General features: G+C 46.7%; 1 protein-coding gene across 1 annotated transcript; it reads left to right on the top strand.

Moving 5' to 3' along the window:
• Positions 1–2,757: 2,757 nt before the first annotated feature.
• On the top strand, positions 2,758–5,760 carry LOC123399420. The gene is made up of 3 exons (XM_045093831.1): positions 2,758–3,263; positions 3,419–3,767; positions 4,567–5,760. The coding sequence occupies exons 1-3, from the start codon at positions 2,890–2,892 to the stop codon at positions 5,581–5,583; spliced, it is 1,740 nt and encodes a 579-aa protein (XP_044949766.1). The 5' UTR covers positions 2,758–2,889; the 3' UTR covers positions 5,584–5,760.
• Positions 5,761–14,237: the final 8,477 nt, after the last annotated feature.

The following is a 14,237-nucleotide window of genomic DNA, read 5'->3' as shown; positions in this document are numbered from 1 at the left end:
CCACTTGATTCTTCCTTGATTAGTAACTGAAAGACACAATAATATAATATTATACAATATGTAGTCCATATAAAAGAGAGAATATTATGAAGGTGAGTAAACAGTTTTATATTTGATATCATAGCACAAATTACATATTGTTTTGTCCCGCCAGAATAACAATAATAATGACATGTGAAAATATAATAATGACCTCATTAATATGTATGTTTTCTGTATCATCCATGATGGCTTGTTGTTCTATTGTCTTTGATGACTCGGGGTTCACATCCTCGTCTTTCGTTATCATGCCTTCAATCTGCATATTTTCCGCATGCTTGTCCTTGCCTTCCTCGTCCATGTTTTCCTGAAAACCAAAGCATATATTAGTATTAGTTCCTCGTCCATGCTTTGTTTAGAAATGAATCGTCCGTGCTCACTAAATGTCTTTGTTTGCTTGGTTCGGTTTTGATATTTTCTATCACGGACCAACCATTGCCAGTGCAGGAATAATCTGTCACAATGCCCATAATAACATTTAATAAAAATAAAAACAATAAAATTTAGCAATAGGACATTTAAGGTTTTGTTCTGTGCCTTGGGGATAAACCACATAGTCTTGTGCCTTGTTAGGCTTGTTATGCTGTCTAATATGTTTCTTTATCTGCATAGGCATTGTTATCTCGTCCTCTATAATTATTTGTTCTGTGATTTTAAGCTAACACGACATTTTAAATAATAGAAACATCTGTACCAGCTGAAATATATGGATCTTCTATAATAGTATCATACCGTATTTTCGAAGACAGGAATTTGTATTAAACATGTTGTCATTTGGCACCAATTTTGCAGTGCATAAAGCCATTGGTAAGAATCCTAATGTGCAGTGTCTACTAATATATATAAAAAAGTTTAATACTGTACACTCAATACTAATTGGAAAGGGAAATACTCCATACTTTTTTGAAAATATATACACTGTACTCTCTAAAAAATGACATCACATCCGTTTTATGGCCATACTACGTCTCTTTTTTCATATATTATGTGCCACTGTTTGAATATACTCTTTTTTGGATGAATATACTACTCGTTTGGATCCAAAGAAAAAAGGTTATATGGTTTTTTGGAACTAATGAAATTCTATACTCCAGTTTCAAAAGGAAATACACATATACTCCATACTAAATTTTATAATATACTCCATACAGTACAAATAAGAGCAGTATGTACTCTTCCTTACCTGTGTACTTGAGACGGTGCGGCCGCCAGGGCGAGGACGGTGTGGACACTGGAGCTACCTATTTCTCTTCTTTTACAACATCTTTGAAATAAATGAAATGTTTAGTTGGCCTAGAATCTGTTTAATTACTGTCGTGCAGGCTGATGTGTTACTTTCATGATATTTCGTGTCTTTTGATCATGAAAATTATGCAATAAATGAATCAAGGCAGAATGATTAGTTCGAGAAGCTAAACAAGAGCAAAATACTTACTAATCACCAACATTTGTGAGATTAGCTGATGCTATGAATCTCACTGCTATTGTCGGGGTTCTAATATCTTTTCTCTAATGATGTCGGGGTTCTAATGCATCAGTATTTATTAGCCTATAGGCATGTTTGTTCCTTGCAGAATTCTATCTTTTCTTGGTAAGATGGAACATGAGTAGTGCTATTTAAGCTGTGGAAAGCTTCTTTACGATCAAAAAAAGCAAGAGAACTAAAACTGTGCACCTGTGCTTCCTTTTTGTATCTGCAGCCGTGTTCCGTCGCCTCGCGTCCCGGTTGTCTAACTGCCGGATGGACTCCAGGCTGCTCCTTTGTCAGTTGGCGATGGCGATGCTGCGGGCCAGGGGAGGAGGAGGCGGACGGCGAGGGGGAGGAGGAGGCGGACGGGGAGGGGGAGGAGGACGCGGACGGGGAAGGGGAGTTGGACGCGGACGGGGCTGCTCCTTTGTCAGTTGGCGATGGCGACGCTGCAGGCCAGGGGAGGGGGAGGAGGAGGCGGACGGGGAGGGGGAGTTGGACGCGGAGGCGACGGCGATGGTGCAGGCCAGGGCGTCTGGCTGCCGTTAATTCTTCCTAAATTTCTGTACTTGATTGGCTCTTTTTTTTTCATGGAGGTGCAATAGTTTTTCGTTGTAGGAGGAGGTGGAGCACGGTCAGCCTTAGTTAATTTGGTAAATGCATACGGTGATGGTGCATGGATGGTGGAAGGCCGTTAGATTGTAATTAGTTGTCTAATTGTGTGATGGTGATTGGTGTTTGTTTTTGTGGGAGTAATAGTTGTGTGTACGTAGAGAAGTTTTCGTTTGATCTTTTATTACTAGTATAGATGTAGGATTAGGAATTTTTTAGTAAGGATTAAAAAAATCCTATGACTTCTTAAAGAAACAGGGCTCAATTCTCCGGAAGCTTGCAGTCTGTACTCTGAGGCAGCGTCAGGCGTTCCAATGGTCAGATACTTTGGATCTAGTCATGACGCTGAATTTTTAGACAGTTGAGGTCAGTGAGGCGCTGCAGCAGTTCAATTGTGCCTTGTAACCTTGAGCGGCAGTAGCGTAGCCGATCAGTGATCAGGGGGGGGGCAGTATGGGCATTACGCCGCGACTGGCCCGCGGTGGGCCCCGCTTTGAAAATGGCCCTCCCTCTACGGCTCCACCCACCTCTTTTTCTATTTGTCCAAATGGCGGAAACGCCCCCGAGGAACGGAGAAATCGCCTGCGCGCGCGCTATGAACGCTGAGCCGTATCCGTCTTTCCGATAAAAATCAAATCGGAGGCGAGGGAGGGACGAGGACAGGAAAAAGGCTGACGACGGAAAAAAAATTCGACGGAGGTGGGCGGGCGAGGGGGAGGGAGCCAGCCTGAGTCCGAGAGCACGGCACGGTGAGGGCTGGGCCGGGGTGCATGGCGGGCGGATCAGACGGCCCCGACGTGTCGGCCGGCGGCGAGATCTGGGGCACGCTGGAGGAGCTGGTGCTGGCGTTCGCCGTGTGCCGGCACGGCACGGCCAGCTGGGACTCGGTGGCCACGGAGGTGCAGGCGCGGAGCCCCCTGGCCGCCCGCCCCGGCCTCACACCCGGCAGCTGCCGCCTCCGCTTCCGCCAGCTCCACCGACGCTTCTCCGCCGGCGGCAGGGCGGAGGATGAGGAAGAGGAGGGGGAGGTCGGCCCTGAGGCTGAGGCTGAGGCCTCCGCCGTCGACGGGTGGCTGGACGAGCTCCGGCGCCTCCGCGTCGCGGAGCTCCGGCGCGAGGTCGAGCGATGCGATCTCTCCATCGGGTAAAACGATTTAGTAGCATCCGAACCGATAAAACCACCGTTTGAACGGGGGTCCTTCCACCGCGCGCCTCGTGGCCCGTCCGATGGCGGATCCTGCGGCCGCCATTTTACCAGAGCTCGATGTTTATTATTTTTCATTTTATTACTTGTGACAGGACGTTGCAGAGCAAGGTGGAGCTGATGAAGGAGGAGCGGGAGCGCAGCCTGTCGAGCGGCGAGGCGAAGCCGGAGGGGGTGACCGGCGACGAGAACCTGTCGAGCGAGGAGCCCGGGCAGTCGTGCAGGGAGTCCAACTCCACAGATCTGAAGCGCCCCGGCGCGGCCAAGGCGGAGGAGGCGGCTAAGGAGGAGCTGTCCGGCGAGTCCAAGGAGAGCGCGGTGAGCCTGCAGTGCCGGCGGCGGAAGGCCAGCGCCGAGGAGGAGTCCGACGAGCCGCTGGCCGCCCTGCTCGACAGGGTCGCCGCCAGGTTCGGCCCCGTGTTCGACCAGCTACAGGAGAGCCAGGTAAAAAATCTCCGTCAGAATTACCGCCCCCGCGCTGCTCGTCCTGTCCCCTTCCCTTCACCGTCGTCAGCCGCTGCCCGCTAGGTCAAAACCTGTGTTTACTCCGGCTCGGGGTAAAAACAAAGGAGGAGAGAACGTAGGATAGAACACGTACACAGTCAAAACCAAAGAGCACGAAGCATGTCAGGGGCTAATCTAGGTGTCCGTCTCATGATACGGATATGGTTAGGCAGGCGCGCACGCACGCCCGCGGCATGATGGCCTGTGATTAGGAGCACTGACCGGCCGGCCCGATCTACGTGACCTGGGCAAGGCCAGCGCGTCATCGCGGTGCACGCACGCCTCGGCAGCCATGACGGACCCCATCTTTGTTGCTGTGGTGGGTGGGTGTAGCTGCTGCGTATGGTCATGGACCATCGCTGGCTGAACGGATTGGGTGATGATGTGGAAGAAATTCTTTGCCGTTCGAGCCATCGAGTGTCATTTTTTCTTTTGAGCAATAACGTTTGTTCGTTGGAGCTCGCGGTAGAGAAGAGAAAGTTGCGGCTCTCTGCGGGTTTGTTGGATGATGAATGATGATCCATCCGGCGATTCGATTCCTTGTCGCACGGACCAGTCGGGTGCCGCGTTGCAGTCGCACACATGGGCGGGCGTCCGTCTCAACAGCAGCCGAGGACTCGAGTCGAGATGCGGCTGAGATATTTTCTTTTGCTTCTTCTCCGCTTTCGTTTGTGATTCTTTTGATTTTTTTTCGTTGTTTACTCACGTGCCGGTGGGCCCGTTTTGCTGTGCTGTGCAGGAGAGCGAGTCGTACCGGGGTACGATCAGGCGGCACGTGGACCTGGAGGCCATGCGCCGGAAGCTGGACGGCGCGGCGGCGGCGGGCTACGCCAGCAGCGCCGAGCTCTACCGCGACCTGCTGCTGCTCTGCGCCAACGCCGCCGTCTACCTCCCGCGCCACGCGCCCGACCACGCCGCCGCGGCGCTCAACGCCCTCCGCCTCGTCTCCGCGCAGGTCTCCGCGTCGCTCCGCGAGCCCCCGACTACGCAGCCGCCCGCCAAGCGAGAGCCGCCCAACGGCGGTAACCCCCCACCGGCGCCGGCGGGGGTGGACTCGCGGAGGGCAGAGGCCGACATCGTTGGGCCGCTCATCCAGAAGGCTGCCAAGCCGCTCATCTTCTGCCGCAAGAGGAGCTCTATCGCCAAGGCTGCCGCGGCGGCGGCCGTCGCGAGGAAGGAGGAGGCCACGGAGAAGCGTGACGTTGAGGAGGGGGTGGGGAGCGACGGCGAGAAGAAGGCCGCCGTGGCCGCGGCGGCAAAGGGCAAGGCGTGGGGTACGGGGACGAAGAAGACCCGCGGCCCCGGCAAGAACTCCGCTCTGAGCCGCAAGGCGGCGGCTGCGGCTGCCGAGGAAGCTGCGGCGGTGGCTGACAAGAAGGACAACGGGGACTCCGACGGGCCGCCGGCCGGTGGGCTACCCAAGAAACGGGTCGTCGTGGACTTCCTGAAGCGGCTGAACGAGGGCAAGCCGTCAACCCCGAAGAAGAGAGGGTCGCCGCTGACGAAGCGGAAGCGGGCTGCGCCGGCACCGGAGGAGGAGGAGGAGCAGCCGAAGGCCAGAAGGGGGCCGGGCAGGAAGAACACGGGCCGCGGTGGCTCCAAGGCAGGAGCCAAGGCTGCCACGACGAAGAAAAGCGTCGGGCGGCCACAGAAACGGGGCGCTGCTCCGGCGACTCCTCCGCCGCCGTCCAAGAGGGCCAAGGTGAACAGGTCGGAGAGGTCCTCGTCGTCGTCGAGGCGAGGAGGGAGGAAGTAGGTGCATTGGAATTGGAGTAGCTTAGATGTACTGTGCCCGGTAGGGATTACGTACTGTACTAGTATTAGGAAGTGATAGCTTCAGCTTCAGCTGTGTGTAAATCATGTAGTGTGCTTGCACTGTTAGGGCGGCCTAGACACTCACCACTGAACTGACGACATGTTGTAATCGGACTAACAGATCGAATGTCGTCCCTCCCTCCTCTCTCTCGTGCGTAGCGGAGAAGATGCGGGCGAAGTGACGGTGAGCGGCGAGCTGCATCCAGAAGGTGCACCCGCACGTCCCCACTGCTGCGAGCTTTGTCGATGTGAGCTTTTGTTCCTTCTTTTGGGCAAACTGTCTCGATGCCTCACATCGAGGATTTTGATGTATCATCACGCTGCGAGACGACAGCTGCGAGACGCAAGGTGCACCAAACACAAATAAATCATGTCAGAAAAGCAAAGAGTACTCCCTCCATTCCTTTATACAAGATCATCATAAAAATACATTTTACATCTATATAAGACCACTAACAGTAATCGAGATAAATATTAATAATGTTTTCTCGTACTAACAACTTATTTAATACTTGCATGCATGTAGATATAATCACATTTAACGTCTTTTCTAATTTGTTCCTTGCATGCATGTGACGTATTAATGATCCTGATTGATGAAAAGAAAAGTTAATTTGTAAAATAGATATTAATTTTTAACTTAATACACATGTAATCTGTGTCTGTGGCCTTGTATAAGATATAGAGATAGTATTACACTTCGTCCCCTTTGATATGAGGTGGCTCCAGTGAAAAAATGGTGTATCCGGGATTCAGCGAGCTCCTGCTTTTCCAAGCACAAATACAAAGGCCATATCCGGTAGAGGATAAATCGCTTGTAATGTGCGGCACATTTTGATGTTTTCACCCTTTTGCAAAGGGTTTTTTATCGTTTACTAATAGAGTGTCCGTACATTGTTATAAGTTTTTAAAATATTCTATTAGAGTTAGATAAACATAATACATATTTAATTTTATATGTAGAGAAAAGATAGCACATGCATAATTGGATAATATTATAAGTCCACTCACTTACAATGTAAACTAATAACAGAAAGGCAATTTGACGGTGTATACATATAGATCGATTATCCAAGTGAAAATATGTAATAAATTACACTAGTGGAAAACGGGCCTTTGGCATGGACCCTTTAGTCCCGGCCTTCCTCTGGGCTGGGACTAAAGGCCCGGCCACGTCGCCCCAAATCGCAATGCCGCCCACGAGGCTTTGGTCCCGGCCCGTAAGAAGCCTTTAGTCCCGGTTTGTGTCTCAAACCGGGACTAAAGGGCTACGCGGTGTGCAGCCCGCATGTGCGTAACCTTTAGTTCCGGTTTGTGTCTCAAGCCGGGACTAAAGTCCTGTGCCTATATATAGCACAACCCCCCTCTCCCTTCTTCCTTGCATTTTTCTTGGATGGAAGAGTGTGGGTGTGTGCTAGCTCTCCATTTTTTTGATGCACTAGAGGTGTTTGTTGAAATGTGTGTTAGAGCGATGCCGCTTCAGTTCACCGAACACAACTACGATATGAGATGCCCGAGCCACGCTTAAACCTCTTCCTCTTTATTTCTACTTATTCTAAAAGGTTAGCAACTATATTTCCTCGTTTAGACTGTGCGGTACTAATTTTTAGGATTGTGATTGTATTTGATATACTGTCGTATAACGCAGATGAGCCATCCATGGATGTACGGTGATCGACGCACAACCGCTTACAGAGAAGGCGTGCATTCTTTTCGAGATGCAGCCGATGCGAACAAGCATGGTGGTGGCTATATGTTTTGTCCATGTGTTGAATGTCGGAATGAGAAGGATTACACTTCCTTAAGAGTCATTCAGAGCCACCTGCTTCGGTCCGGTTTTATGTCGGGCTATAATGTTTGGACCAAGCACGGAGAAAGAGGGGTTATGATGGAAGACGACGATGAAGAAGAAGAGAATGATGATGACAACTACCGATCTATGTTCCCTGAGTATGCTGATACCGCAATGGAAGACAATAAAGAAGAAGATCAGGATGAAGAACGGGAACCAGATGAGCCCGCTGATGATCTTGGTCGGGTCATTTCTGATGCACGGCGAGGTTGCGACACAGAAAAGGAGAGGTTGCAGTTCGCGAAGATGTTACAGGACCACAACAAATTGTTGTACCCAACTTGTGAAGATGGCCAGAAGAAGCTGGGTAGCACACTGGAATTGCTGAAGTGGAAGGCAGAGACCGGTGTGACTGACTCGTCATTCGAAAAGTTGCTGGTACTGATGAAGAAGATGCTTCCAAGAAAGAACGAATTGCCCGCCAGCACGTACGAAGCAAATAAGCTTGTATGCCCTCTAGGATTAGACGTGCAGAAGATATATGCATGCCCTAATGACTGCATCCTCTACCGCGGTGAGAAGTACGAGAATATGGATAAATGCCCGGTATGCACTGCATTGCGGTATAAGATCAGAAAAGATGACCCTGGTGATATTGAGGGCGAGCCACCCAGGAAGAGGGTTCCTGCCAAGGTGATGTGGTATGCTCCTATAATACCACGGTTGAAACATCTGTTCAGAAATAAAGATCATGCGAAGTTGTTGCGATGGCACATGGAAGATCGTATGAAAGACGATAAGTTGAGGCACACCGCTGATGGTCGACAGTGGAGAAAAATCGAGAGAGAGTTCCCGAGATTTGCACCTGACGCAAGGAACTTATGGTTAGGTCTGAGTACAGATGGCATGAATCCTTTTGGGGAGCAGAGTTGCAGCCACAACACCTGGCCCGTTACTCTATGTATCTACAACGTTCCTCCTTGGTTGTGCATGAAGCGGAAGTTCATTATGATGCCAGTGCTTATCCAAGGTCCAAAGCAACCCGGCAACGATATTGATGTGTACCTAAGGCCATTAGTTGATGAACTTTTACAGCTGTGGGCCGAACCAGGTGTACGTGTGTGGGACGAGCACAAACAAGAGGAATTGGACCTTCGAGCATTGCTTTTCGTAACCATCAATGATTGGCCTGCTCTTAGTAACATTTCAGGACAATCAAACAAGGGATACAATGCATGCACGCACTGTTTGGATCAGACAAAAAGTATATATCTGTACAAATGTAGGAAGAATGTGTACCCGTACAATCATCATTTTCTTCCACCCAAGCATCCCTTAAAGAAAAAAGGCAAGCATTTCAATGGCAAGGTAGAACCCCGGGGGAAGCCTGTCATCCGTAGTGGTGCTGAAGTATTTGATATGGTCAAAGATTTAAAAGTAATCTTTGGAAAGGGTCCTGGCAGCCAACCTGTTCCTAACGGCCTTGATAAGCGCGTACCCATGTGGAAGAAGAAATCTATATTTTGGGAGCTACCCTAGTGGAAAGTCCATGAGGTCCGCTCGGCAATCGACGTGATGCACCTGACGAAGAATCTCTGCGTGAATATTCTAGGCTTCCTGGGCTTGTATGGGAAGTCAAAAGATACACCGGAAGCACGGGAGGACCAGGAACGTCATAAAGGAAGAGATGGCATGCATCCAGGGCAGTTTCAAGGGCGTGCCAGCTACACTCTTACTAAGGAAGAGAAGGAAATCTTCTTTGAAGTCCTTTTCAGTATCAAGGTCCAGACTGGCTTCTCGTCTAATATAAAGGGAATCGTAAATATGAAAGACAAAAAATTCCAAAACCTAAAGTCTCATGACTGCCACGTGCTTATGACGCAATTGCTTCCGGTTGCATTGAGGGGAATTCTACCGGAAAATGTTCGCCTGGCAATTGTGAAGGTATGTGCATTCCTCAATGCAATTTCTCAGAAGGTAATCGATCGAGAAAGTCTATCAGGGTTATAGATTGATGTGGTCCAATGTCTGGTCAGCTTTGAGTTGTTGTTCCCGCCATCCTTCTTCAATATAATGACACACCTCCTAGTTCACCTAGTCGAAGAGATTAGAATTCTCGGTCATGTGTTTCTACACAATATGTTCCCCTTCGAGAGGTTCATGGGAGTCTTAAAGAAATATGTTCGTAACTGTGCTAGGCCAGAAGGAAGCATCTCCAAGGGCTATGGAACAGAGGAGGTCATTGAGTTTTGTGTGGACTTTCTTCCTGACCTTAAGCCGATTGGTGTTCCTGAATCTCGGTATGAGGGTAGGCTGATAGGAAAAGGCACACTAGGAAGGAAAGCAAAAGTATGTATGGACGGGCATTCTTTCTCTCAAGCACACTACACAGTTCTACACAATTCCACCGTGGTGGCTCCGTATATCGTGAGAGACAAGAATATTCTACGCTCCGAAAACCCAGGGAAGGCTGACTCTTGGATTAAAGGGGAACACGAGAAGACTTTCGGCAGTTGGTTGCAGACACATCTCATGAATGACGACACCGTTGGAGATCAGCTGTACTGTTTGGCCAGGCCACCATCTTCGACTATATGTACTTTCCAAGGGTATGAGATAAATGGGAATACATTTTACACGGTTGCCCAAGATAAAAAGAGCACCAACCAAAATAGTGGTGTCCGCTTTGATGCAACAGACGAGAATGGGCACTGTTTGGAAACATATTACGGGTACATAGAGGAGATATGGGAACTTGACTATGGACCTACTTTTAAGATCCCTTTGTTTCGGTGCAAATGGGTGAAGCTGACAGGAGGCGGAGTAGTTGTAGACCAAAAGTACGACATGACAACAGTGGATCTCAACAATCTTGCGTACATGGACGAACCATTTGTCCTAGCCAATGATGTCGCTCAGGTTTTCTATGTGAAGGACATGTCTACAAAAACGAGAAAAAGAAATCAGCAAAAGAAGGTATCGTCCGATGAGCCAAAACGCCACATAGTTCTTTCAGGGAAAAGAAACATCGTGGGAGTAGATGACAAGACAGACATGTCAGTAGATTATAATAAGTTCCATGAAATTCCGCCCTTCAAAGTGAAAACGGACCCAAGCATCCTACTGAATGATGAAGATTCTCCATGGCTAAATGCACGAAAAATACCAAATGAAGTCAGAAATTGTTGAAATTTTGTGATGTGCCTTTGAATGGTGCATTTTGAACACACAAAAATTATGGAGTTCAAATAAGTTCAAAAAAATGAAATCCCTTTGTAAGAGATGAGTTCTCGTTCGAAACCCTGATACTTCGAGAGAGATTGTCCGTTTTGTACATGAAGTGCATCCAATTTTTGTCATAGCCCTCTCAACTTTTTAACACATGCTATGTGGGTGAAATGTTGATAGCATGCCAACTTTCAACATTTTGAGAGTTCATTTGTAGTGCTTTTCAATTTCAGGGTCAACTAGCTCAAAAAAAAGTAAATGCACGAAGAATACCAAATGAAGTCAGAAATTGTTGAAATTTTGTGATGTGCCTTTGAATGGTGCATTTTGAACACACAAAAAGTATGGAGTTCAAATAAGTTTAAAAAAATGAAATCCCTTTGTAAGAGATGAGTTCTCGTTCGAAACCGTGATACTTCGAGAGAGATTGTCCGTTTTGTACACGAAGTGCATCCAGTTTTTGTCATAGCCCTCTCAACTTTTTAACATATGCTATGTGGGTGAAATGATGATAGCATGCCAACTTTCAACATTTTCAGAGTTCATTTGTAGTGCTTTTCAATTTGTAGTGCTATGTGGGTGAAAATAGAAAATAGTTTTGAATTATTTATTCAATTTCAAACACTTTTCATTATCATAGTTTTGTCAAATTCTCAACTATGCAAAAAGAATTTTAATAAACATAGTTTTTAATTGAAAATAACAAAATATTTAATAGTTTGGATAGTCAAAATAATTAATTTTGAAAATAGAAAGTAGTTTTGAATTATTTATTCAATTTCAAACACTTTTCATTATCATAGTTTTGTCAAATTCTCAAATATGCAAAAAGAATTTTAATAAACATAGTTTTTAATTGAAAATAACAAAATAGTTAATAGTTTGGATAGTCAAAATAATTAATTTTGAAAATAGAAAATAGTTTTGAATTATTTATTCAATTTCAAACACTTTTCATTTTCATAGTTTTGTGAAATTCTCAAATATGCAAAAAGAATTTTAATAAACATAGTTTTTAATTGAAAATAACAAAATAGTTAATAGTTTGGATAGTCAAAATAATTAATTTTGAAAATAGAAAATATTTTTGAATTATTTATTCAATTTCAAACACTTTTCATTTTCATAGTTTTGTCAAATTCTCAAATATGCAAAAAGAATTTTAATAAACATAGTTTTTAATTGAAAATAACAAAATAGTTAATAGTTTGGATAGTCAAAATAATTAATTTTGAAAATAGAAAATAGTTTTGAATTATTTATTCAATTTCAAACACTTTTCATTTTCATAGTTTTGTCAAATTCTCAAATATGCAAAAAGAATTTTTAATAAACATAGTTTTAAATTGAAAATAACAAAATAGTTAATAGTTTGGATAGTCAAAATAATTAATTTTGAAAATAGAAAAAAATTGAAACTATATGAGAATTTATAGAGAAAATTCAACCGAAATTCAAAGTGACCTCACTTTGAATTCAGGTTGAATTTTCTTCATAATTTCGAATATAGTTTCAATTTTCAAATTTACAGTGAGTTTAGGCCCGTAAGCCTGCTTTAGAGAGGAGCTCGATGGAGATGCTGCGACGGGGCTTATAAACTAGTGTTAGTCCCCCTCGCTGGGCGAGGTGGGACTAAACTTATCGTGCAGCCAGCGGAGGGGCTTTAGTCCCGGGTGGAGCCACGACCCGGGACTAAAGCCCCTGGCCTGCCGCGTGCCGAGCACGGGCCTTTAGTCCCTCGCCGTGGCTCCACCCGGGACTAAAGGGTGTCTTTAGTCCCGGCTCGATCCCCGACCCGGGACTAAAGTGTTGGAAATATGCCCTAGAGGCAATAATAAATTAGTTATTATTATATTTCTTTGTTCATGATAATCGTTTATTATCCATGCTATAATTGTATTGATTGGAAACACAGTGCATGTGTGGATACACAGACAAAACACTGTCCCTAGTAAGCCTCTAGTTGACTAGCTCGTTGATCAAAGATGGTCAAGGTTTCCTGACCATAGGCAAGTGTTGTCACTTGATAACGGGATCACATCATTAGGAGAATCATGTGATGGACTAGACCCAAATTAATAGACGTAGCATGTTGATCGTGTCATTTTGTTGCTACTGTTTTCTACGTGTCAAGTATTTGTTCCTATGACCATGAGATCATATAACTCACTGACACCGGAGGAATGCTTTGTGTGTATCAAACGTTGCAACGTAACTGGGTGACTATAAAGATGCTCTACAGGTATCTCCGAAGGTGTTCGTTGAGTTAGTATGGATCAAGGCTGGGATTTGTCACTCCGTATGACGGAGAGGTATCTCGGGGCCCACTCGGTAATACAACATCACACACAAGCCTTGCAAGCAATGTGACTTAGTGTAAGTTGCGGGATCTTGTATTACGGAACGAGTAAAGAGACTTGCCGGTAAACGAGATTGAAATAGGTATGCGGATACTGACGATCGAATCTCGGGCAAGTAACATACCGAAGGACAAAGGGAATGACATACGGGATTATATGAATCCTTGGCACTGAGGTTCAAACGATAAGATCTTCGTAGAATATGTAGGATCCAATATGGGCATCCAGGTCCCGCTATTGGATATTGACCAAGGAGTCTCTCGGGTCATGTCTACATAGTTCTCGAACCCGCAGGGTGTGCACACTTAAGGTTCGACGTTGTTTTATGCGTATTTGAGTTATATGGTTGGTTACCGAATGTTGTTCGGAGTCCCGGATGAGATTACGGACGTCACGAGGGTTTCCGGAATGGTCCGGAGACAAATATTGATATATAGGATGACCTCATTTGGTTACCGGAAAGTTTTCGGGCATTACCGGAAAAGTTTCGGGCTCATCGGTAGTGTACCGGGAGTGCCGGGAGGGGTGACGGGGACCATCGAGAGGGGTGTCACGCCCCAAGGGGTCTCATGGGCTATGGGAAGAGATAAACCAGCCCCTAGTGGGCTCGAATAAGTTCCCACTAAGGCCCATAAGGTTTGAGAAGGAAAAAACACAAGGTGGAAAGAGTTTACAAGTGGGAAGGTGGAATCCTACTCCAAGTAGGATTGGAGTAGGACTCCTCCACCTCAAATTTCGGCCAAACCTTGAGGGTTTGAGGCTGCCTCCTCCCCTCCCTCCCTCCTATATATAGTGGGGTTTTAGGGCTGATTTCAGACAACTTTTGCCACGGCAGCCCGACCACATATCTCCAAGGTTTTACCTCTAGATCGCGTTTCTGCGGAGCTCGGGCGGAGCCCTGCTGAGATTAGATCACCACCAACCTCCGGAGCGCCGTCACGCTGCCGGAGAACTCATCTACCTCTCCGTCTCTCTTGCTGGATCAAGAAGGCCGAGATCATCGTCGATCTGTACGTGTGCTGAACGCGGAGGTGCCGTCCGTTCGGCACTAGATCGTGGGGCTGATCGCGGGACGGTTCGCGGGGCGGATCGAGGGACGTGAGGACGTTCCACTACATCAACCGTGTTCACTAACGCTTCTGCTGTACGGTCTACAAGGGTACGTAGATCACACATCCCCTCTCATAGATGGACATCACCATGATAGGTCTTCGT

The sequence above is a fragment of the Hordeum vulgare genome, chromosome 5H (genome assembly GCF_904849725.1).
Source record: "Hordeum vulgare subsp. vulgare chromosome 5H, MorexV3_pseudomolecules_assembly, whole genome shotgun sequence".
In the NCBI taxonomy this organism is placed as follows: domain Eukaryota; kingdom Viridiplantae; phylum Streptophyta; class Magnoliopsida; order Poales; family Poaceae; genus Hordeum; species Hordeum vulgare.
Note: the sequence above shows the minus strand (reverse complement) of the source record. Positions and strands in the feature narration are given on the sequence as shown.